The 24,312-nt window shown below is 43.8% G+C and overlaps 1 protein-coding gene across 4 annotated transcripts in view; it reads right to left on the bottom strand.

Annotated features, from left to right (window-relative positions):
- Window positions 1-24,312, bottom strand: part of HECTD4 (HECT domain E3 ubiquitin protein ligase 4) — a 547,332-nt gene that overhangs the window by 180,561 nt on the left and 342,459 nt on the right. For all 4 annotated transcript variants that reach the window (XM_063964358.1, XM_063964361.1, XM_063964359.1 and 1 more), the window contains exons 35-43: window positions 24,073-24,226; window positions 22,897-23,177; window positions 22,115-22,304; window positions 21,126-21,207; window positions 14,170-14,372; window positions 13,032-13,167; window positions 11,663-11,845; window positions 10,715-10,879; window positions 1,046-1,215 (exon numbers count right to left, since the gene is read on the bottom strand). In XM_063964358.1, the coding sequence (XP_063820428.1) occupies window positions 1,046-1,215; window positions 10,715-10,879; window positions 11,663-11,845; window positions 13,032-13,167; window positions 14,170-14,372; window positions 21,126-21,207; window positions 22,115-22,304; window positions 22,897-23,177; window positions 24,073-24,226 (1,564 nt within the window). The remainder of the gene's footprint in view (window positions 1-1,045; window positions 1,216-10,714; window positions 10,880-11,662; window positions 11,846-13,031; window positions 13,168-14,169; window positions 14,373-21,125; window positions 21,208-22,114; window positions 22,305-22,896; window positions 23,178-24,072; window positions 24,227-24,312) is intronic.

Here is a 24,312-nt window from a genome sequence, read left to right as displayed (position 1 = left end):
GCTGGGTACATCCTAGTCCAATCCTCTTGGGATCCAACTCCAGAGCACACTGTTGACACAATCCTACTGGAGAACAGGCAGCAGAAACACCAACCCTAAGTACGAGTATACACCTGTCCAATTTTGCTGCAGATTTCCAATCTGCATCTGCTGAAACCATCTGCCGAAGGGTTGTAGTGGAGGCGTTTTGCTCCTCGGGAGATTTCTGTCCTCCCTGAGTTCTTCCAATATTTGACAGACCAAATAACACAGGGATGAATTGGGAGAAGAACTGGACAAACCAGTGTCAGAACCGTACACAATTCTAAATTGGTCTAAAGATTGGCGATCTGGTCTCCTGATTTAGGAGGTTTCAAAATCTGACAGTTCCATATGACCAAGACTGGATGAAACCAGGGGTTGTATGAGCATACTGATCAGCAAGTAGGTCAGAGACTGGACTGAATGAGAATTGGACAAGTGTGTAACCACCTTTACACTTTATTGTGATGTTTATAATATCCTTATCTATGGCAAATTAGTACAATTAGTAATGAGTAGTGCATCAGCTATAAAAAATTAGATAAGTTCAGTACAGTGTGCCAACTATAGACAAAGCAATTACGCCAGTATTTAATTACCCGCAAAGAAACATTGGGAGCGATATTTTTTTGCGGCTATCCAACTAGGTCACCTGAAAAATAAAAATTCTTCTGAAAACACACAGGTTCAGTGAAACCTTTAAGTTTTCGGTAGAAACAGACCCGTTTTTGGACGAAAACAGGGCTGTTTTCGGGGATTACGCGTCTCCTGTCTGAGGCAGGCGAAACAAAATCCCTGATAAACCGTGGCTCACGTCAGCCTATCTGGGCTAACTGAATAGCCCCAGCCAACGCAATTACCGTGAACAATGATCGTGGGTAATTGAATACTGGCCTTAGTAGCAACATAACTCAAGAGAAATGTTTTATAAAGCAATACTCTTAATGACAATAGGGAACATACAGCTTGGGTGGCTAGCAGATACTGTGTGTTAAATTACATAAACAGAAGCACAGGTGCTTACCTTGTCCTGATCTCTGCAAGAAGGCGTACCACTGCCATAACTGGAGTTGAGGCGTCTCCTGTTGCAGGAAGTGAGGTGTGAATAGACAGGCATCCCTCCTGGGGGAGTAACATGGACTGGACTGCCTGCACTACCTTCTCAGTAATGGACAGTTTATGAAGAGGCAATGCCTGACGGGGGTGGATGTTGGTGCGGCAAAAAGTTAAATTCAAGCAGTTAGTTTCTAAGTAATGAGGGATGTCATTAACTGGCGCTTTCAATTACTTTATAACTCTCCACCATTAAAAAAAAAATTGACAAGTAGTTTATCAATAAAAGGGTGTTCTGTCGTCTCCTGTCCTGCTAGATGGAGCTGCAGAATTTGCAGACAAAGCAGGAGTACAGTGTATCACCATTTTATGGGAAAATGAGTTGCATCTCTTCTGCCTGAATAAACCAACATGTAGAAATGACAGAGGTGAACAGAAAAAGGGAATGCCTGTCACTGCTGAGAGATGCTTCACTTAAAAGCTACAAATATACATACACACATCTTTGCTGCAGTGGCACCAAACAGCCCCTCTTGTCACACCAGGTCCTGTAAGACACTGCTAGTGTCAGGAGACTTTTTGGGGTCTTAGTCGCAACGCTAGAGACTGTGCTGGTTAATTTGATATGCAACATATATTGTACATCTGCGTGCGACTGAGTCTTTGATTCTGTATACGACGTTTAACGATGCAGCGTCTGTGGCTTTTTTCTATGCCAAGTTCCTTTGTGCTTCATATACCGACTCAGTGGCACACAGACATACAAGTGTTGGATATCAAATTAATAAGCAGAGGCTTCCGGTTCATATTGTTGCAACCAAGATGCATTTTTGGCAAAAAAAAAAAAAAGACGCCGAACACTATCAGAGTTGCACTGGACCTGTCAGCTCACTCACGCCAGGCATCTCTCCTGCTGTGTGGTGTACTGAGGCTAGATGCATGAGGACACATCTGTTTCATGAGTAAAATGGTTTTCCTATTGTACTGGACTGTAGTGTCCAGACCACCAAAGAATACAGCACTGTACACAGCATGACAGAGATCCGGTTTATTCAGGCAGACTAAAGATGCATCTTATTTTTCTTCAGAAGACATACAGTGTACAGACCCTTTTTAACTAAAAAAAGCAGACCCTTTTTAACTAAAAAAAATCTAATTTGCAATAATCTCAAAATGTTTCAGGTCTTTAAAATGTCAGATTCAACTTAACGACTGACATGACCTTTATACATTAAGTACATACAGTACAACAAACTGCATTTATTTGTTTTACTAATTTGACAATTTAAACAAATGCTTTAACATGAATTTAGTAAATGCAACTGTCAAGGTCTAATGTTTAAACTCTAAATTCTTATGTAGATTGATAAAGTGAAAACACCTGGGGCTATGCGAAGACTAGCACCTTCACAAGTGATCTATCTATACGCAAATATATTTATAGCATAGTCAGTTACACACAGATCTTTGTTTTGGATAAAAAACATTTTTTTAAACCTGAACATAAAGGGGGAGAGTCAAATGTTTGAAAAGTCAGTTGGGAGTCTGTTTTTTCCTATCTAATAGACAGGAAAAAACAGACACCCAACCAACTTTTCAAACATTTGAATTCCACCCAAAAAGTGTACATGAGGTGGAGGTGACACCAAAACCACAGCCACCCTGAAAACACTCGGACATGTTTAGTTAGATATTTTTGGTTACAAGATCACATATCGGGGGGAGTGCAATTGTTTTGGGCATGTAATCATCCCGTCTAAACAGGACATTTTAGACGCCCAAACAACTGTCACAATTCAATAGTTATTTGGGCGCACATGAATATCGCACATGTCGCGCCCATACAGACAAGGTTTAGCTGTGTAAAAAAACAGCTAAACCCCTTTAAAATCCTGCTTTGTGCTCCCCATTCGGACACCCAAAGTACCGACTTAGCGCACATTTCTTCTTGCACCTCAGGAGGCTGCAAGAAGAAATGTAATATCTGCGGCGACTGGGCATCTAAACAGAACAATAATTGAATTGCTCCAGTTTGCGCCTTCTGGTGGTTGTCGTGAGGTAAAACAATTGAATTCCCCCCATAATGTTGTGACCTGGATTTATTTCATATGTAACAGGTTGTGGTTACTCATGATTCCAAAAGTAAAAGCATTTCATTATTAAAATACTCCTTCTCCATAGACTAAACCCCAAGCATGACACTCTATTGGCCTTCATGTTTATTTTTTAAAGCAGAGACCTACTGAAGGAGTAGAGAGACATACAGAGTGAACAGATAATAATCAGATTTATAACTGACTTGGTTGGAAAAGATCTTTGTACGGTAAGGCAATTACAATTTTAAGGTATGTACACAATTTACAGGCATAATGAATGGCATCTGCACCCTGCACAAGAGGTCAGCATACATGCTGAAAGCATCCCACCAGCCCGACATCTGCACATATCACAAAATGAACTAAGAGGCAAAGACATTACTCTAAATGCAGAACAATCTCTAGAAAGGATGATAAAAGAAATATGGTAGCACTGTATTATAATAAAGGGTGTTAGACCCCTATCAAAAACATAATTAGATAAAATAAATATCTTAATAAAATCAGATGCATTTAAAATAAGAATTTACTTACCGATAATTCTATTTCTCGGAGTCCGTAGTGGATGCTGGGGTTCCTGAAAGGACCATGGGGAATAGCGGCTCCGCAGGAGACAGGGCACAAAAAGTAAAGCTTTAGGATCAGGTGGTGTGCACTGGCTCCTCCCCCTATGACCCTCCTCCAAGCCTCAGTTAGGTACTGTGCCCGGACGAGCGTACACAATAAGGAAGGATTTATGAATCCCGGGTAAGACTCATACCAGCCACACCAATCACACTGTACAACCTGTGATCTGAACCCAGTTAACAGTATGATAACAGCGGAGCCTCTGAAAAGATGGCTCACAACAATAATAACCCGATTTTTGTAACTATGTACAAGTAATGCAGATAATCCGCACTTGCGATGGGCGCCCAGCATCCACTACGGACTCCGAGAAATAGAATTATCGGTAAGTAAATTCTTATTTTCTCTATCGTCCTAGTGGATGCTGGGGTTCCTGAAAGGACCATGGGGATTATACCAAAGCTCCCAAACGGGCGGGAGAGTGCGGATGACTCTGCAGCACCGAATGAGAGAACTCCAGGTCCTCCTTAGCCAGGGTATCAAATTTGTAGGATTTTACAAACGTGTTTGCCCCTGACTAAATAGCCGCTCGGCAAAGTTGTAAAGCCGAGACCCCTCGGGCAGCCGCCCAAGATGAGCCCACCTTCCTTGTGGAATGGGCATTTACATATTTTGGCTGTGGCAGGCCTGCCACAGAATGTGCAAGCTGAATTGTATTACACATCCAACTAGCAAAAGTCTGCTTAAAAGCAAGAGCACCCAGTTTGTTGGGTGCATACAGGATAACAGCAAGTCAGTTTTCCTGACTCCAGCCGTCCTGGAACCTATATTTTCAGGGCCCTGACCACATCTAGCAACTTGGAGTCCTCCAAGTCCCTAGTAGGCGCAAGACACCACAATAAGCTGGTTCAGGTGAAACACTGACACCACCTTAGGGAGAGAACTGGGGACGAGTCCGCAGCTCTGCCCTGTCCGAATGGACAAACAGATATGGGCTTTTTTGAGAAAAAAACCACCAATTTGACACTCGCCTGGTCCAGGCCAGGTCCAAGAGCATGTTCACTTTTCATGTGAGATGCTTCAAATCCACAGATTTGACTGGTTTTAAACCAATGTGTTTTGAGGAATCCCAGAACTACGTTGAGATCCCACAGTGCCACTGGAGGCACAAAAGGGGGTTGTATATGCAATACTCCCTTGACAAACTTCTGGACTTCAGGAACTGAAGCCAATTCTTTCTGGAAGAAAAATCGACAGGGCCGAAATTTGAACCTTAATGGACCCCAATTTGAGGCCCATAGACACTCCTGTTTGCAAGAAATGCAGGAATCGACCGAGTTGAAATTTCTTCGTGGGGCCTTCCTGGCCTCACACCACGCAACATATTTTCGCCACATGTGGTGATAATGTTGTGCGGTCACCTCCTTTCTGGCTTTGACCAGGGTAGGAATGACCTCTTCCTGAATGCCTTTTCCCTTAGGATCCGGCGTTCCACCGCCATGCCGTCAAACGCAGCTGCGGTAAGTCTTGGAACAGACATGGTACTTGCTGAAACAAGTCCCTTCTTAGCGGCAGAGGCCATAAGTCCTCTGTGAGCATCTCTTGAAGTTCCGGGTACCAAGTCCTTCTTGGCCAATCCGGAGCCATGAGTATAGTTCTTACCCCTCTACGTCTTATAATTCTCAGTACCTTAGGTATGAAAAGCAGAGGATGGAACACATACACCGACTGGTACACCCACGGTGTTACCAGAACGTCCACAGCTATTGCCTGAGGGTCTCTTAACCTGGCGCAATACCTTTCCCGTTTTTTGTTCAGACGGGACGCCATCATGTCCACCTTTGGTAATTCCCAACGGTTTACAATTATGTGGAAAACTTCCCCATGAAGTTCCCACTCTGCCGGGTGGAGGTCGTGCCTACTGAGGAAGTCTGCTTCCCAGTTTCCATTCCCGGAATGAAACACTGCTGACAGTGCTATCACATGATTTTCCGCCCAGCGAAAAGTCCTTGCAGTTTTTGCCACTGCCCTCCTGCTTCTTGTGCCGCCCTGTCTATTTACGTGGGCGACTGCCGTGATGTTTTATCCCACTGGATCAATACCGGCTGACCTTGAAGCAGAGGTCTTGCTAAGCTTAGAGCATTATAAATTTACCCTTAGCTATATTTATGTGGAGAAAAATCTCCAGACTTGATCACACTCCCTGGAAATTTTTTCCCTGTGTGACTGCTCCCCAGCCTCTCTGGCTGGCCTCCGTGGTCACCAACATCCAAAACTGAATGCCGAATCTGCGGCCCTCTAGAAGATGAGCACTCTGTAACCACCACAGGAGAGACACCCTTGTCCTTGGATATAGGGTTATCCGCTGATGCATCTGAAGATGCGATCCGGACCATTTGTCCAGCAGATCCCACTGAAAAGTTCTTGCATGAAATCTGCCGACTGGAATTGCTTCGAAGGAAGTCACCATTTTTTTTTACCATGGCCCTTGTGCAATGATGCACTGATTTTAGGAGGTTCCTGACTAGCTCGGATAACTCCCTGTCTTTCTCTTCCGGGAGAAACACCTTTTTCTGGACTGTGTCCAGAATCATCCCTAAGCACAGGAGACTTGTTGTCGGGATCAGCTGCGATTTTGGAATCTTTAGAATCCACCCCTGCTGTTGTAACAGTATCCGAGATAGTGCTACTCCGACCTCCAACTGTTCCCTGGACTTTGCCCTTATCAGGAGATCGTCCAAGTAAGGGATAATTAAGACGCCTTTTCTTCGAAGAAGAACCGTCATTTCGGCCATTACCTTGGTAAAGACCCGGGGTGCCGTAGACAATCCAAACGGCAGCGTCTGAAACTGATAGTGACAGTTCTGTACCACGAACCTGAGGTACCCTTAGTGATAAGGGCAAATTTGGGACATGGAGGTAAGCATCCCTGATGTCTCGGGACACCAGATAGTCCCCTTCTTCCCGGTTCGTTATCACTGCTCTGAGTGACTCCATCTTGATTTGAACCTTTGTAAGTGTTCAAATTTTTTTAGATTTAGAATAGGTCTCACCTAGCCTTCTGGCTTCAGTACCACAATATAGTGTGGAATAATACCCCTTTTCTTGTTGTAGGAGGGGTAATTTAATTATCACCTGCTGGGAATACAGCTCGTGAATTTTTTCCCATACTGCCTCCTTGTCGGAGGGAGACCTTGGTAAAGCAGCCTTCAGGAGCCTGCACAGGGGAAACGTCTCGACATTCCAAACTGTACCCCTGGGATACTACTTGTAGGATCCAGGGGTCCTGTACGGTCTCAGCGTCATGCTGAGAGCTTGTCAGAAGCGGTGGAACGCTTCTGTTCCTGGGAATGGGCTGCCTGCTGCAGTCTTCTTCCCTTTCCTCTATCCCTGGGCAGATATGACTCTTATAGGGACGAAAGGACTGAAGCTGAAAAGACGGTGTCTTTTTCTGCAGAGATGTGACTTAGGGTAAAAACGGTGGATTTTCCAGCAGTTGCCGTGGCCACCAGGTCCGATGGACCGACCCCAAATAACTCCTCTTCCTTTATACGGCAATACACCTTTGTGCCGTTTGGAATCTGCATCACCTGACCACTGTCGTGTCCATAAACATCTTCTGGCAGATATGGACATCGCACTTACTCTTGATGCCAGAGTGCAAATATCCCTCTGTGCATCTCGCATATATAGAAATACATCCTTTAAATGCTCTATAGTCAATAAAATACTGTCCCTGTCAAGGGTATCAATATTTTTAGTCAGGGAATCCGACCAAGCCACCCCAGCTCTGCACATCCAGGCTGAGGCGATCGCTGGTCGCAGTATAACACCAGTATGTGTGTATATACTTTTTATGATATTTTCCAGCCTCCTGTCAGCTGGCTCCTTGAGGACGGCCCTATCTATAGACGGTACCGCCACTTGTTCTGATAAGCGTGTGAGCGCCTTATCCACCCTAAGGGGTGTTTCCCAACGCGCCCTAACTTCTGGCGGGAAAGGGTATACCGCCCATATTTTCTATCGGGGGGAACCCACGCATCATCACACACTTCATTTAATTTATCTGATTCAGGAAAAACTACGGTAGTTTTTTCACATCCCACATAATACCCTCTTTTGTGGTACTTGTAGTATCAGAAATATGTAACACCTCCTTCATTGCCCTTAACGTGTGGCCCTAATAAGGAATACGTTTGTTTATTCACCGTCGACACTGGATTCAGTGTCCCTGTCTGTGTCTGTGTCGACCGACTAAAGTAAACGGGCGTTTTAAAACCCCTGACGGTGTTTTTGAGACGTCTGGACCGGTACTAATTGTTTGTCGGCCGTCTCATGTCGTCAACCGACCTTGGCGCGTGTTGACATTATCACGTAATTCCCTAAATAAGCCATCCATTCCGGTGTCGACTCCCTAGAGAGTGACATCACCATTACAGGCAATTGCTCCGCCTCCTCACCAACATCGTCCTCATACATGTCGACACACACGTACCGACACACAGCACACACACAGGGAATGCTCTGATAGAGGACAGGACCTACTAGCCCTTTGGAGAGACAGAGGGAGAGTTTGCCAGCACACACCAAAAACGCTATAATTATATAGGGACAACCTTATATAAGTGTTTTCCCTTATAGCATCTTTTTTATATATTTCTAACGCCAAATTAGTGCCCCCCCTCTCTGTTTTAACCCTGTTTCTGTAGTGCAGTGCAGGGGAGAGCCTGGGAGCCTTCCCTCCAGCCTTTCTGTGAGGGAAAATGGCGCTGTGTGCTGAGGAGATAGGCCCCGCCCCTTTTTCGGCGGCCTCGTCTCCCGCTCTTAACGGATTCTGGCAGGGGTTAAATATCTCCATATAGCCCCCGGAGGCTATATGTGAGGTATTTTTAGCCAAAAAAGGTTTTCATTTGCCTCCCAGGGCGCCCCCCTCCCAGCGCCCTGCACCCTCAGTGACTGCCGTGTGAAGTGTGCTGAGAGGAAAATGGCGCACAGCTGCAGTGCTGTGCGCTACCTTAAGAAGACTGAGGAGTCTTCTGCCGCCGATTCTGGACCTCTTCTCGTTTCAGCATCTGCAAGGGGGCCGGCGGCGAGGCTCCGGTGACCATCCAGGCTGTACCTGTGATCGTCCCTCTGGAGCTAATGTCCAGTAGCCAAGAAGCCAATCCATCCTGCACGCAGGTGAGTTCACTTCTTCTCCCCTAAGTCCCTCGTTGCAGTGATCCTGTTGCCAGCAGGACTCACTGTAAAATAAAAAACCTAAGCTAAACTTTTCTAAGCAGCTCTTTAGGAGAGCCACCTAGATTGCACCCTTCTCGGCCGGGCACAAAAATCTAACTGAGGCTTGGAGGAGGGTCATAGGGGGAGGAGCCAGTGCACACCACCTGATCCTAAAGCTTTACTTTTTGTGCCCTGTCTCCTGCGGAGCCGCTATTCCCCATGGTCCTTTCAGGAACCCCAGCATCCACTAGGACGATAGAGAAAGTAAAAGTAAGTTTTCAACGCCTGAAAATAAGTAAAATAAAATATGTAATATCCTTGTGATATACAGACAAATGTAATTAGTTCACAATCTAGCCTACTAATTCCTAGTGTAGGCATGCCTAATTGTATTATTATATGATGGATTAGGAGCGTATAAAGAGACTGCCCATGTTTGATCAGAGATGTGAGGAAAAGATAGGCGCCATAGACTTTTTACTCCAGAGTTTTGCTTATAAAAATGATTAGAATAATACAAAAGAAGATATTTCTAACATTCTTAGTATATTTCATATACAGGTTGAGTATCCCATATGCAAATATTCCGAAATACGGATTATTCCGAAATACGGACTTTTTTGAGTGAAAGTGAGATAGTGAAACCTTTGTTTTCTGATGGCTCAATGTACACAAACTTTGTTTAATACACAAAGTTATTAAAAATATTGTATTAAATGACCCTCAGGCTGTGTGTATAAGGTGTATGTGAAACATAAATGAATTGTGTGAATGTACACACACTTTGTTTAATGCACAAAGTTATAAAAAATATTGGCTAAAATTACCTTCTGGCTGTGTGTATAAGGTGTATATGTAACATAAATGCATTCTGTGCTTAGACTTCGGTCCCATCACCATGATATCTCATTATGGTATCTAATTATTCCAAAATACGGAAAAATCCGATATCCAAAATACCTCTGGTCCCAAGCGTTTTGGATAAGGGATACTCGACCTGTACTTTACAGTCAAAACTCTGGCACACGCGTTAGTATGACAGGAAAGGCTCTGCATCACCCCACCACACGTCACTACTATCCGGGAGAATATCGCGGTGAACATTTTCCCAGCGGTTTTCCCTCCTGTGCATGTGCAAACTGCCAGGAAAACGGGCGCCACGCTATTTTCTCGGAGACACGGACACTACCTAGTGCTCAGAGTCATTGTCACTGCCGCGGGACTCTGGAGAGGTAAGTACTGAAAACATGGGTGCAGGGTGTGTGGCGTGGGCCCCTTTGGACCCAGGGGTACATGTGCCACTGAGTTGGATACAGGCTCACCAAGGGACTAATTATCTTCCCCTCCCTGAGACTCACCACCGCTTGCTTTACAAGATACAGTGAGCAGCCCTACACTCATCCCATGACCTATCCAATTTGTCATTATATTACTCTGTTATTTCCTATATTACACTGTATTGTACTTATGATAGGTCAGGTTACACTATTACTTTGTATATACTTTGTATGGCACTGCAAACATTTGGTAGCACTTTAAAAATAAAATCTACCACCATCTTAATGGTAGGGCTTAAACTAACGTCTGCAATCTTCAAAGTACAGTAATGATGGCAGAAAATAAATTCTTTAGTTTTCTTTTCTGGATACTAGTACAGTACTAGTATATTAAAAGAGCTGAAAGGTACATTATATTTGCAATGTAGTTTGGCCAAATATTTACTAATCATTTATGTACATTACAATACAACTGCTTACCTCTGAGCGTGGAACAAAGAGTCTAAACAATGGGATAGTCAGTGTGTCAGATGACTTGGAAGATTTTCTAAAATCTAGAGGCGGGAATTTCACAGTTGCAATACCTTCTTGTTCATTAATGGATACAACTACTCCAATACTTCCCGATACACCTTTACCAAGCACCTAACAGGAAAAAATGGTGACATATTTCGGAATTGTTTCAAGCCTGATAAACATCTTGCATACAAGTGACAAGGATGACACAATACGAAGAAAAATATGTTGAATATTCAAAGTAACCTTATGAGATAACTTAGGAATAAAAAAATGCCAGATCTTGAGGATTAATCTGGTCAAGAGAACAAAGCTCCAACACCAGATGTAATTTCACATGGTTTTATTTTTGTAGAAAGTTGACTTGGCAAGAGAATACAATATCAGTCTATGACCGAGGATTCCAAACCCGGGTCCTCAAGGTTTCCTAACAGTCCAGGTTTTAAAGATATCCATGACTCAGCACAAATGGTTAAATCAAAGTGACCGAGGTACTAATGAAGTCACAGATGGCCAAGCATGGATATACTTAAAACCTGGACCATTGGGGTGCCTTGAAGACTGTGTTTGGAAACCTCTGGTCTATGATCTATGACAAACAAAGCCACACAGCTCATATGATGCCATATAAGTGGTATAGTTTAGATTCAAAGAAGTATAGTGTATTTCTTTTCTCTGTATAGAGACTTCGTAAGACCTCCATATACCATTGTGAGCACCAGTTTATAGGAAGCATACCAGGGAGTCTAGAGATAACTAAAAAGCATTCTTAACATAAGTTGTTCCTAAGGTGGTATCTGATTTTGCGCAAAAAAAAATTAGAATAAGGACTAACAGAGGAATATAGTTTTGACCAACATACAGCTGAATTTTTGGTAAGCAACACAGCACACAACATGGAAATGGTGTTACCTGGACTTCTGAACCTATTTTAATAGTCTCCTTGAACCCTCCTAGAGCACACAGAGCAGCAACAGCTTGCCTTGCTATGCCCTGTAGTTTGGCCAGCTTTCTGCCACTACCACTCCCGTTCTCCAAAATGCTCTCAGCATACTTGCCCAGCTGTGGTATATGCATTAGGGCACGGGAAAGAACCTGCATAATTGAAGAAATAAAAGAAACCAGAACACATATTATACATTACATCTGAATGATATATAGGAAGATACATAAAACACTATTTTATAAACCACCAGTACCTTCCATATGAAGCAAGTTTAACATGTAAACATTTTGAGGTATACATTAGAGGTGGCCAAAGGTCGATTGCGAACATGTGACCAGTCAAATGCTGTGGACGCAGTCTGCAGAAGCCAGCCCAGCAATAGCTAATAAGAACCAAGCTGATTTTTATTGTAGGCTGTCTCTGTGACTGCAATAGCTAATAGGAATTAGGCTCATGCTTATTGGCTGAGGCTGTCACATGTGATGCAGCTGAAGAGCCGGGTTGACAGGGACCAAGACTGGTGGGCATGGTAACCGCAGCAGTCTGCCATCCCGCCTGCCGCACGGAGGCTGCTGCTGTACTTGGGAGCTCCTCTCTGACAGCTCAATCTGGCTGGTGCAATTTAATATATTAGTAACATATTTTTGTGGGGACAATAATAATTTTTTCCTGTATGGGGCAATGTGTTTTACTCCTGTGTGGGGCAATGTGTTTTACTCCTGTGTGGGGCAATGCGTTTTACTCCTGTGTGGGGCAATGTGTTTTACTCCTGTGTGGGGCAATGCGTTTTACTCCTGTGTGGGGCAATGTGTTTTACTCCTGTGTGGGGCAATGTGTTTTACTCCTGTGTGGGGCAATGTGTTTTACTCCTGTGTGGGGCAATGTGTTTTACTCCTGTGTGGGGCAATGTGTTTTACTCCTGTGTGAGGCAAGGTGTTTTACTCCTGTGTGGGGCAATGTGTTTGAGCCTTTTTCCTGTGTGGGGCAATGTGTTTGAGGTTTACCTTTTAGGGGAAAATGTGTTTTAGTTTTTCCTGTGTGGGGAAGTGTGTTTATTACTGTGGTCGGTCAGTCAATGTGTTATTTCACGCGATACTATCCCTACACCTTGTGCAGCAAGGTCACGCTTCCTTTTTCGGGTATGTACTAATGTCCCGCCCTGGTAAATCACAAAAGCTTTTTAGCTTTTAAAGATCACTGACTTCAAAAGTCTGGGCACTACAGGTATACATGGTCAACAATTTAAGATATACATGACAACAATTTAAGACTGACTTTTCTTTTCATACAAAACTAAAGTGAAAACAAAAATCACAACATGCTTTGTTGGACTACCTTTTCTGCAGTTGTTGTCCATATCTGTGCTGCATTAGACTCTGGGGCCATCAGCAAACTGTGAAGTAGAGCAATGACTTCTGCAGCCATGCTATTTGCTACATGCCCACTAATGAAAGGACGCACAGGATCAGTTCTAATAGAACAAAGAAATTTATCAATATGAAGTCACATTTCAACAAAACTTGTTTCTATTGTAAAGCAACAACAACAAAAATCATGACTAGAAAATAGGTGGAGCTAGCTTAATTATGTGCTCATGAACCAGGACCAATACACATCTAATGTAGCTGAATAGTGTACTCTTCTACTAATTTTAAATCTTTTTCTCCGAATCCCTTAGGGAACACTGGGAGTTTGGGCACCAGTATGGCAACCCCCCTTTTCCCTTTCATCTATAAAAAAAACAAAAAACTGAAACACTGCAAAAGCTCTGCAATAGACTGGTTCTACTTAGGCTGGCTCTGCTATTTCAGTGGAATCCCAAGCAGGTGACCATTACCACAGACCTAAAGCCTAGCAAGCTGTGCATAGGATGCCAGCACCAGACTGCACATTAGACAATTTGGAAGGACCACTGGGGAAGGTAGGAAAAAAACCTTTGTAATGTCCTTCTTCTTATCAGGCATGAATGGAAACATAAAGAAAGATAAAGGACAGATGAAGGAGGGTGTGAAATACAGGCAAAGACCATCCGACTTCCAATAGCTGCCACAGCTGATGAGAAATCCAATTCCTGGCGAGCACCTTACAAAAAAATGGAATATCCCAGTAGGCTGAAGGGGTATAGAGACGGTGGTGTTCTGCAAAATTGAAAGTGGCCAAACTCCAGCTAAGCCGCTATAACCCTAATGTTCCATAGAATGTTACTGATTCTCAAACAGATCTAAAATATTCTACAATTATCGCAGAGTAAACACCTAGAATATTCATGTGTCTAACCATCTAGAATGTTCTGGTAGATTCCCATTTGCATGCATTATGGCTATGTTCCCTATTAATTAAGGGTATCCATTATCTCAAGAACTAGATCCAATTTAAAAAAAGCTACCCCAAAACACCCTAAATACATTCAAATATCCTTGCCAACGAAACAAATTTGTTGTTGGGCTGTTTGTGTGATTTAAAATCTTTGTACCTAGCAAGCTCTGAGTTTCTCTCTCTGCAGATGGAGGTTTGGGCAGTTTTCTTTTTGTCTCCAGTAGAAAGGTTGCTTGCAACTTCTGGGCTCACTATTTCAACTGGAGGCCCAACGCTAACTATAAGACCAGACTGGGCCCATTTGGTGGCTTTCCGGAGAGCAGCAGACGATTCTTCAGTGATTACTTCACAGCATCCACTCTACAACAAAAACAATTGGTCGTGAAATACAATACGGTACTTCAAATATATACATGCAGCACACATATCCTACACAATAAAAGGCGAACGCTGCTCCTCGCCTCCATGGCGGGAATTCAAGTGTTTTGTGCGCTGGTGGCCATCAAATGTTGCCTGAGGGAGCATCTAAAGTGTTGCACTGTCCGGGTGTGCACAGCCGCCAGTACTGACATTACAGTTATTTTGTTCCATCATTTTGATGGGCTGGTAACTAGAACCTGCACATCTAATACTGAATTCAGTTATACATGACTTTCATAGTGTTACATTGCATGTTACATTAACGTGTAAAGGATATTTCAGCAAATAAAAGTGTTAAGCGTATTTAAGGGTACATTAAATTGTCTCTACAGGGATGTATTTTAGTGTTCACATACAGTTTCACAAAATATTGGAAAAAATACTTTTAGGTCCCTCATTCAAGTTAAAAAACGCATTTTCCAACAATACAACACCCCACACACGTCCTACATCATTACACCCAGTCCTCATCATTATACCAATTTTTCTGCTTTTTTGAGAAAAAAACATGAATATTCTGTCTTTATTGCCCATATTTACCAAGTTAAAAACCTCTAAATATATTATTATTATTCACTGATAGGGTTGCCCCAGGGGTACTGCACAATGTCTTGTCCCATTTCATTAATGTAAGGATTGTCCACTAGTTTTCAATTTGTGGGAGCACCCTGGTTCAGAACCCCTTATTCCTGACCATGGTGCACGTGACTATGTGACGTGACACAGCAAATGCTGGGAAGCAGCAGAGGAGGATCAGGGAGGTGGGTGTGAGACAAGTTGAAAAAAAATAGGATTTTGATAACCTACCGGTAAAATCCTTTTCTCCTAGTCCGTAGAGGATGCTGGGGACGACATCAAGACCATGGGATATAGACGGGATCAGCAGAAGACATGGGCACTCTAAAGACTTTTCATTGGGTGTGAACTGGCTCCTCCCTCTATGCCCCGCCTCCAGACCTTAGTTGTAGGAACTGTGCCCAGGGAGACTGACATTTCGAGGAAAGGAATTACTTAACTAGTGGTGAGATATCTACCAACTCACACCCTCAAACATGCCGCACACAAGGCATTCAACATAACACACGCCAACAGGCATGAACTAATTGCAGCAACATGCTGAAACCAAGATAACACAACTTGTGTAACTGTAATAACTAAACTGCAGGTAAAGTACGCACTGGGAAGGGCGCCCAGCATCCTCTACGGACTAGGAGAAAAGGATTTACCGGTAGGTTATCAAAATCCTATTTTCTCATACGTCCTAGAGCAGGCATGTCCAAACTGCGGCCCTCCAGCTGTTGTGAAACTACACATCCCAGCATGCCCTGACACAATTTTGCTGTCAGAGAATGCTAAAGCTGTGTCAGGGCATGCTGGGATGTGTAGTTTCTCAACAGCTGGAGGGCCGCAGTTTGGACATGCCTGTCCTAGAGGATGCTGGGGACGACATCAAGACCATGGGGTCCATACCAAAGCTCCTGTACGGGCGGGAGAGTGCGGATGACCCTGCAGCACCGATTGACAAACTTTAGGTCCTCATCGGCCAAGGTGTCAAACTTGTAGAATTTTGCAAATGTGTTTGACCCTGACCAAGTAGCTGCTCGGCAAAGTTGTAATGCCGAGACCCCCCGGGCAACCGCCCAGGAGGAGCCCACCTTCCTAGTAGAATGGGCCTTCACTGACAGCGGTAACGGCAATCCAGCCGTAGAATGAGATTGCTGAATCGTACCTCTACTCCAGCGCGCAATAGTCTGCTTGGAAGCAGGACACCCAATCTTGTTGGGAGCATACAGGACAAACAAAACCTCTTTTTTCCGTATTCGAGCTGTTCTAGCGACATAAATCTTCAAAGCTCTAACCACATCTAGAGACTTTGACTCAGCGAACGTGTCAGTAGCAACTGGCACCACAATAGGTTGGTTTATGTGGAAAGAGGAAACCACCTTTTGAAGAAAATGTTGACGAGTTCTCAACTCTGCCCTATCTTCATGGAAGATCAGGTAAGGGCTCTTGTGGGACAAGGCCCCCAATTCAGACACCCGCCTTGCGGATGCCAAAGCCAAAAGCATCACCAATTTCCAAGTGAGAAACTTCAACTCTATTTCTTGTAGAGGCTCAAACCAACCCGATTGAAGGAACTGCAACACCACATTAAGGTCCCATGGTGCCACCGGAGGCCCAAATGGAGGCTGGATGTGCAGAAACCCTTTCACGAACGTCTGAACCTCTGGAAAGGAGGCCAATTGTTTTTGAAAGAAAACTTATAAGGCCGAAATCTGGACCTTGATTGACCCCAATCTAAGGCCCGCATCCACACCAGCCTGCAGAAAATGGTGAAAACGTCCCAACTCAAACTCTTCCGTAGGAGCCTTCTTGGATTCACACCAAGACACATTTTCTCCAAATACGGTGGTAATGTTTAGACGTTATTACTTTCCTGGCCTGAATTAGAGTGGGGATGACTTCCTTGGGAATACCCTTTCGGGCTAGGATCCGACGCTCAACAGCCATGCCGTCAAACGTAGCAGCGGTAAGTCTTTATACACACCCGGCCCCTGCTGTAGTAGGTCCTCTCGAGGAGGAAGAAGCAGAGGATCTTCTATGAGCAACTCCTGAAGATCTGGATACCAAGCCCTCCTTGGCCAGTCTGGGGCAATGAAGATTGCTCAAGCTCTTGTTCTTATTATTATTTTGAGAACTTTTGGAATCAGTGGAAGTGGAGGGATAACATATACCAACCGAAACACCCACTGGGTCACCAGTGTATCCACTGCTATTGCTTGAGGGTCTCTCGACCTGGAACAAGATCTCTGAAGCTACTTGTTTAGACGAGATGCCATCATGTCTACTTGAGGAACTCCCCAAAGACTCGTCACCTCTGCGAAGACTTCTTGGTGGAGGCCCCACTCTCCTGGATGGAGATCGTGTCTGCTGAGGAAGTCTTCTTCCCAGTTGTCCACTCCCGGAATGAAAATTGCTGACAGAGCTCTAACATGTCTTTCTGCCCAGAGGAGAATCCTTGTCACCTCTGCCATTGCCGCTCTGCTTTTTGTTCCGCCTTGCCTGTTTATGTACACGACTGCTGTTACATTGTCCGACTGGATCTGCACGGGATCTTGAAGAAGATGTACCGCTTGTAGAAGGCCGTTGTAAATGGCTCTCAATTCCAGAACTTTTATGTGAAGGTAGGCTTCCTGACTTGACCATTTTCTTTGGAAGCTTTCCCCCTGTGTGACAGCTCTCCAGCCTCGGAGACTTGCATCCGTGGTTATTAGGACCCAGTCTTGAATCCCAAACCTGCGTCCCTCTAGTAGGCGAGAACTGTGTAGCCACCACAGGAGCGAAATTCTGTCTTTTGACGACAGGATTATTTTCTGGTGTATGTGTAGGTGGGATCCGGACCACTTGTCCAACAGGTCCCACTGGAATACTCTGGCATGAAATCGGCCAAACTGTATGGCCTAGTAGGCCGCTACCATTTTCCCCAACAACCGAATGCATTGATGGATCAACACGCTTGTTGGTTTCAATATTTGTATGACCATTTTCTGGATTTCCAGAGCCTTTTTCACTGGAAGAAATACTCTCCGTACTTCTGTGTCCAGAATCATCCCTAAAAAGGACAATCTTGTCGTCGGTTCCAACTGCGACTTTGGAAAGTTCATGATCCAACCGTGTTGTTGGAGTATTGACAGGGAGAGTGCAATGTTCTGTACCAACTGTTCCCTGGATCTCGCTTTTATCAGGAGATCTTCCAGATAAGGAATTATATTGACTCCTTTTTAACGAAGGAGGACCATCATCTCCGCCATCACCTTGGTGAATAACCTCGGTGCCGTGGAGAGTCCGAACGGCAACGTCTGAAACTGGTAATGGCAATCATGTACTGTGAATCTCAGATAAGCTTGGTGAGGAGGATAAATGGGAACATGCAAGTAAGCATCTTTTATGTCTACTGACACCATGAAGTCCCCCTCTTCCAGACTGGAAATCACTACCCTCAGGGATTCCATCTTGAACTTGAACCTTTTCAGGTAGAGATTCAGATTTTCAGGTTTAAAATCGGTCTGACCGAGTTGTCCGGCTTCGGAACTACGAAGAGGTTTGAATAAAAAAACCTTCTCCTTACTGTGCCAAGGGTACCAGGACAATGACCTGATCCTGACATAATTTTTTAATTGCCGTTGTTACTGCCTCTCTTCCCGGAAGAGAAGCTGGCAAGGTCGATTTGAAAAATCGGCATGGGGGGACGTCTTGAAACGCTAGCTTGTACCCATGGGACACTATTTGTAAGACCCATTGGTCCAGGCCAGATTGATCCAGATTTGGCTGAAAAGTTTCAGACGTGCTCCCACCCGAGCGGACTCCCGCAAGGGATCCCCAGCGTTATGCTGCAGATTTCGTAGAAGCAGGGGTGGACTTCTGCCCCTGCGATCCGGGAGACGCTGCAGATTTCTTTCCTTTTCTCCTTCCCCTACCTGCAAAAAAAGGGGAGACCTTTGGCCTTTTTGTATTTGTTGGGCCGAAAGGACTGTATGTGAGAGTGGTGTCTTTTTCGCCGGTGTAGGAGCATAAGGCAAGAATGTCGACTTACCTGCGGTAGCCGCCGAGACTAACGCATCCAGCCCATCACCAAACAAGGCCTCAACTTTATACGGGAGAGCCTCCAAATTTTATTTTGGAATCTACATCAGCATTCCACTGTCGAATCCACAACGCCCTCCGAGCCGATACTGCCATGGTAGCGGTTCTTGATCCCAAGAAACCAATATATTTCATGGATTCTAGTACGTACGCAGCAGCGTCTTTGATATGAGCTAACGTTAGGAGTATCTCGTCTCCATCTATTGTGTCAGTGTCTAATGACAAGTTTTCTGACCACTTTTCAATAGCACTACTCACCCACTCACAGACAATGGTAGGCCTGAGTAGTGTCCCATTGGCCACATCAATAAATTACCTCACTCACTTGCGGTCTGTCGGCTCCTTACGTAAAGCCATTCCAGGCACAGGGAGAAACACCTTTTCTCTTTTATGACAGGGCCCTGTCTAAAATGCGGGGTGACTCGCACCTTTTTTGGAAAAAGGTAAGCTGCCTGAATTCCTTTTGGGAATCTGAAATTTCTTTTCAGGTTAAATCAGACCTGAGGTGGAGGGAAAATTACATTACTTCTTTACTAAAGTAAACCCTCTCCTTGTGGTAAAAGAGGGGGCTTCGTAACTTCTAACACCTCCTTTATAGCTAAAACATGTTTTGAATGCTTTTTTTGCTAACTAAGGACCTATTTCCCCTGGAATCACTAGTGTCAGAGTCCGTGTCGGTATCAGTTTGTACTACTTGTGCAAATTTGTATGTGACCCAGAAAGGTCCCTGTGGATGAAAGGCAGAACTATTAAAAATCACATCTTCAACAGATTATTTTCATTTTCTGTATGAGATTCAGTCCAACCTCTTACTGATATGATTCACACTATCATTTAACCTTCCTCCCAATCAGGCTCTTGGTGTCATATTACACCTCTGTGTCCCTACCATGTCTCCACAGAGTTCCCAGCCACAGACATGTCACACACGTGCAGAACCACACCACAGACACTCCGGGATTTATAGGGGACAGACCCACAGTAAAATCTGTCAGAGGGACACAGATGGGATTTGCCAGTTCACAACCCAGCGCCAGTAACACAATGTCTGTGAACGCAAAATGCCCACTGACATTTAGCGCTTTATAATGTTAATCACACAATTATATAGCACCAAATTCACTGTGGGCCCCCCCCCCCTGTTTTGCACCCTGATACTTGTTCAGTAGTGGAGGAGGACCAGCCTGGTCTCTGTAGCCTGAGGAGAGAGAGAAAATGGCACTGAGCAGTGTGCTGGCTGACTGAGGAGGAAGCTCCACTCTTCCATTGTGTGTTTCTCCTCAGCTTTTATGAGATAATTTTTTATACTGGTGGGAGTAGGACTGTGCCTCAGCAACTTATGCCCCTTATTTATGCCAGTTTCCATAGGTTTCATGCTGCCCAGGGTGCCCCCCCGCGCCCTGCACCCTGCAGTGCCTGTGTATGTGTGGGCAACATGGCGCGCTGCGTTCCCGCCAGCTGCGTGGTACCTTTAGCCGTCACTTACTTGATTGTAGATACTCACCTGTCTTCTGACTTCTGGCTCTGTGAGGGGGGGTGACAGCGTGCTGTGGGAGTGAGCATCTAGACACGGCTAGCGTTTAGTTCCCTTCAGGAGCTAATGGTGTCTTGTCAGCCAGAAGCAGAGCCATTAAACTCTAAGGAAGTTGGTTCCTACTTCTGCCCCCTCAGTCCCACGAAGTAGGGAGTCTGATGCCAGCAGATCTCCCTGAAAATAAAAAAACCTAACATAAGTCTCTTCAGAGAAACTCAGTAGAGCTACTCAAGAGTGCATCCAGTCGACCTGGGCACATTTCTAAAACTGAAGTCTGGAGGAGGGGCATAGAGGGAGGAGCCAGTTCACACCCAATGAAAAGTCTTTAGAGTGCCCATGTCTCCTGCGGATCCCGTCTATACCCCATGGTCTTGATGTCGTCCCCAGCATCCTCTAGGACGTATGAGAAATGGGCCTTGAAACGTGCACTGGGGTGACTCCCCAATCAAAGTAGAACAGTGGTGGGATTCCACTGGGGTAGTGACCATTAAGCTAGACAATAAATAAATACTAACTTTAGTCATATCTCGATCCATCTTCACCACTTTTTCCATGTTTGCACCAGTGCCAAGACGGAAGGGTCGTCCTTCTGAACTACTATAAAGCAGAGGACTAAGTCACAACAATGTATACAGTATTTGGCAAAACATCATCAATGATATATGGAAGCTATGTACTTAGCAGAATCTGTAGATTTACATTGTGCACGTACGGTATACTGATCATTATAACGAACGTCCTACGAAATATTCAACTGCAAATGTTTTTTACTGGGGTGCATATCAAAAGTTAAACATTTCACCCAAACACCAGCTATATAGAGTTCTGAAGGTGTAAACACAACAGGTGACAGAAGATCGCTGGTCAGATTTATGAAGCGATGACAATTGTTTTTTTTTGTTCATTAATTCTACTACAGTACTTAGCAACTTAATAATTCTCATTTTACAAACTTTTGACTATAGCTATATACTTTGTATACTCCAGAAGGATCTGTGTAATCTTTGTGTGGCACTTCTGTGTACAGTACATTACCATAGTACCTGTTTAATTTCATGTCCTTTATCTAGCACTAATAAATAAAACTTAAATTATGCTTTCAGAAACAATGCTGTTTGCCGTTATGGGGATTGTTACATAGTAAACTTTTATATATTAATAAATGTACCCATATTTACCATATATATTATACATTGTTTCCTTATTTTCATTACTTACACATAAATTAACATAAAATGTGGAATTTAATTCAAGTGAAATACCCATGAAAAGCCAAACTGGTCCCAGAAAAAAAAAACTTACTTATATTTACTACATAAATAGTAATGAGGCCTTCAGAGTTTCCCCACCTCCAGTGAATTTGTAATTTGCATGAATGAAAACGAATTGGGGAGGGGCTTTAACAGGATCTCCTGACATTGGGGTATTATAATTTATGCATACTTTAACTGAAATGTATATTAATACCAGCTGCACAATTTCTTCAACTGTACCCCTGCATTACCTCAGTAAAGGCTGCAGGACTTCATGAGAAGACTGATCTTCTCGTTTGTGGATAAAAATTGACAGCTTGCCGTCTACTGCTTCACTCTCTTCCCCAGAATCCTTATCCCCCTTCTGAGAACTCTTTGGACTGCTTTTAGATAAGTTATTGTCTGGCTCAGAGGCAGTGGGAGAAAGTACAGTCTGACATCCTGCAAAATAATAAAACACAGAAAAACACAGCTTTAGTACAAGATACATCTTTTAGCTACTGCTGATTGCATTGATGATTTCCAATATCCTCAAAGACATAATATGATTTTTTGTATTTATGTATTTGACATATTTAGTTGTACTAGTGGTCAATTATAGAGACAGATAAAAGGAGTGTTCAAGAAAATACAGATATCTCACATGGGGAGGCGGTCAGAATGACGGGGAAAGTTAGGGTTAGGCACCCCTGGGGAGGGTTAAGGTTAGCCTGTGGGGAAGGGACGGTTAGATTTAGGCACCACCTGGGAGGGTTAGGCTGCGGGAAGGGAGGGTTAGGGGGTTAAGGTAGGAGAGTAAAATACTTAGCTGACCTGTCCGGATTCAGTGCATCAGGATGCCGGTGTCGGTCAAATGACCAACCGCATCGCATCCACCAGCATTACGTATGAATTCCCTCTGCCATGCATGTTGTGTGTCTATCACCAATTGATAGACACACAATGTCATACTGACATTCATTGCTACTGTTTTGAAAAATGCGTTTCATTTCAGCAACAAGTCTTCACATCTGCCCAATACACTGAGCGTTACCTGGGACAACATAGTCAGCTAGTTTAGCCAACAACAAGGATGCAATCTTCGAGGCTGGATCACTGGGATCTTCTTGCTCACTGTTCAGGGAGGATACAGAGTAGCTCCAAGGGGGAAGCTCCACATTACCACAGTCCTCCACACTCATCAGAGGCAGGGCAGCACGGCACAGCTGAAGGATGATGAGGACAAGCTTTGGGGAAGGGCGTTGATCCAACAGTAGCGACAGAAGCTTGGAGACACAAGCTGGCTGGCTGAGTATTGCTTTACCTATTTGACTCCTATATGATTAAAATAATATGATTAGCATATAACTATAACTGTATCAAGAAGAATCTACTGACTACTTACACAGGCAACTGATTACAACAATTAATTTATTAATTTGAATGTATTAATTCTATGTATTTCACGGTTTATTTGATTAGATTAAGACTAGCATTAACACCTTCAAAGGCCTCTGATACTAAAGTCAATATGCTGTCTACTGTATCACTTTGCAGTGACTGGATACATTAAGTCTACTTTAGAACTGCTTAAGTTAGTGTTTTGAACATTTATGTGACTTTAGACAAGCATTGCCTGGCTCCTTTAAGTTACCCATGCTGTAATTTATATTAAACTAGCATTTTGGACTCGTCATTTGCCGAGTCGCTAGTTATTGCAGGGGTTTTGGTTTTGCCATTGCTTGTTGCGCTGCGGCAGACACCACCGGGGAGCCAGCGTGTATGATGTCCATAGCCTCTATGCTAGACACACATTATTATACATGATTATATAACAGATTGTACTTGGTATGTCTGGGAACAGCAGAATAGCCACAATGCACCAAACCATATCACAGTCACTAAAATAAATGACTGATTAACCTAAAACATGAGGGAATGAGTTGTGTTTCAGTTTCCATTCAGATCAGATGACTACATGATTTGTGATTACACTGTGTAGCCAAGGACATTGTCAAATACACAGATAATTGCATATTTGTTCAGCAGTATAATTTATCCTCAATGGTTTTTAAAAAAAAGTGAAGTCAATGTTTCACTCAATTACATTATCCCTTTTCTCAAGGTTTTAGAATTATACCCTACTTAACACCTTAATTTGGCATTGTAACTTTACTCACTATAATATTATCTATCCTAGTGACACTTCAAGGTGGCAACTGTCAATTACCTAGAAAGGTCATTCAGGAGGCTGAGAACATCTTGCAAAGCATCATTTCCAGCAGCCTGGTTTCCACAACATTCGGTGGCTCGTGCCAGATGGTTGGTTAAAAGGGTGGACACCTGTCGAGCTAAACCAGAATGTACGGCCTCTGTGGAACCACCTTCAATGTGTGTCAGTATCCAAAAAAATCATAGAAAAAGATATTAAAAACATTGTCATTAAAAAAGAAATGTAAAAAAACAGAAC

Source organism: Pseudophryne corroboree, chromosome 1 (assembly GCF_028390025.1).
Source record: "Pseudophryne corroboree isolate aPseCor3 chromosome 1, aPseCor3.hap2, whole genome shotgun sequence".
In the NCBI taxonomy this organism is placed as follows: domain Eukaryota; kingdom Metazoa; phylum Chordata; class Amphibia; order Anura; family Myobatrachidae; genus Pseudophryne; species Pseudophryne corroboree.
The sequence above is the reverse complement of the archived record's forward strand: the minus strand, read 5'-3'. Positions and strand labels throughout refer to the sequence as shown.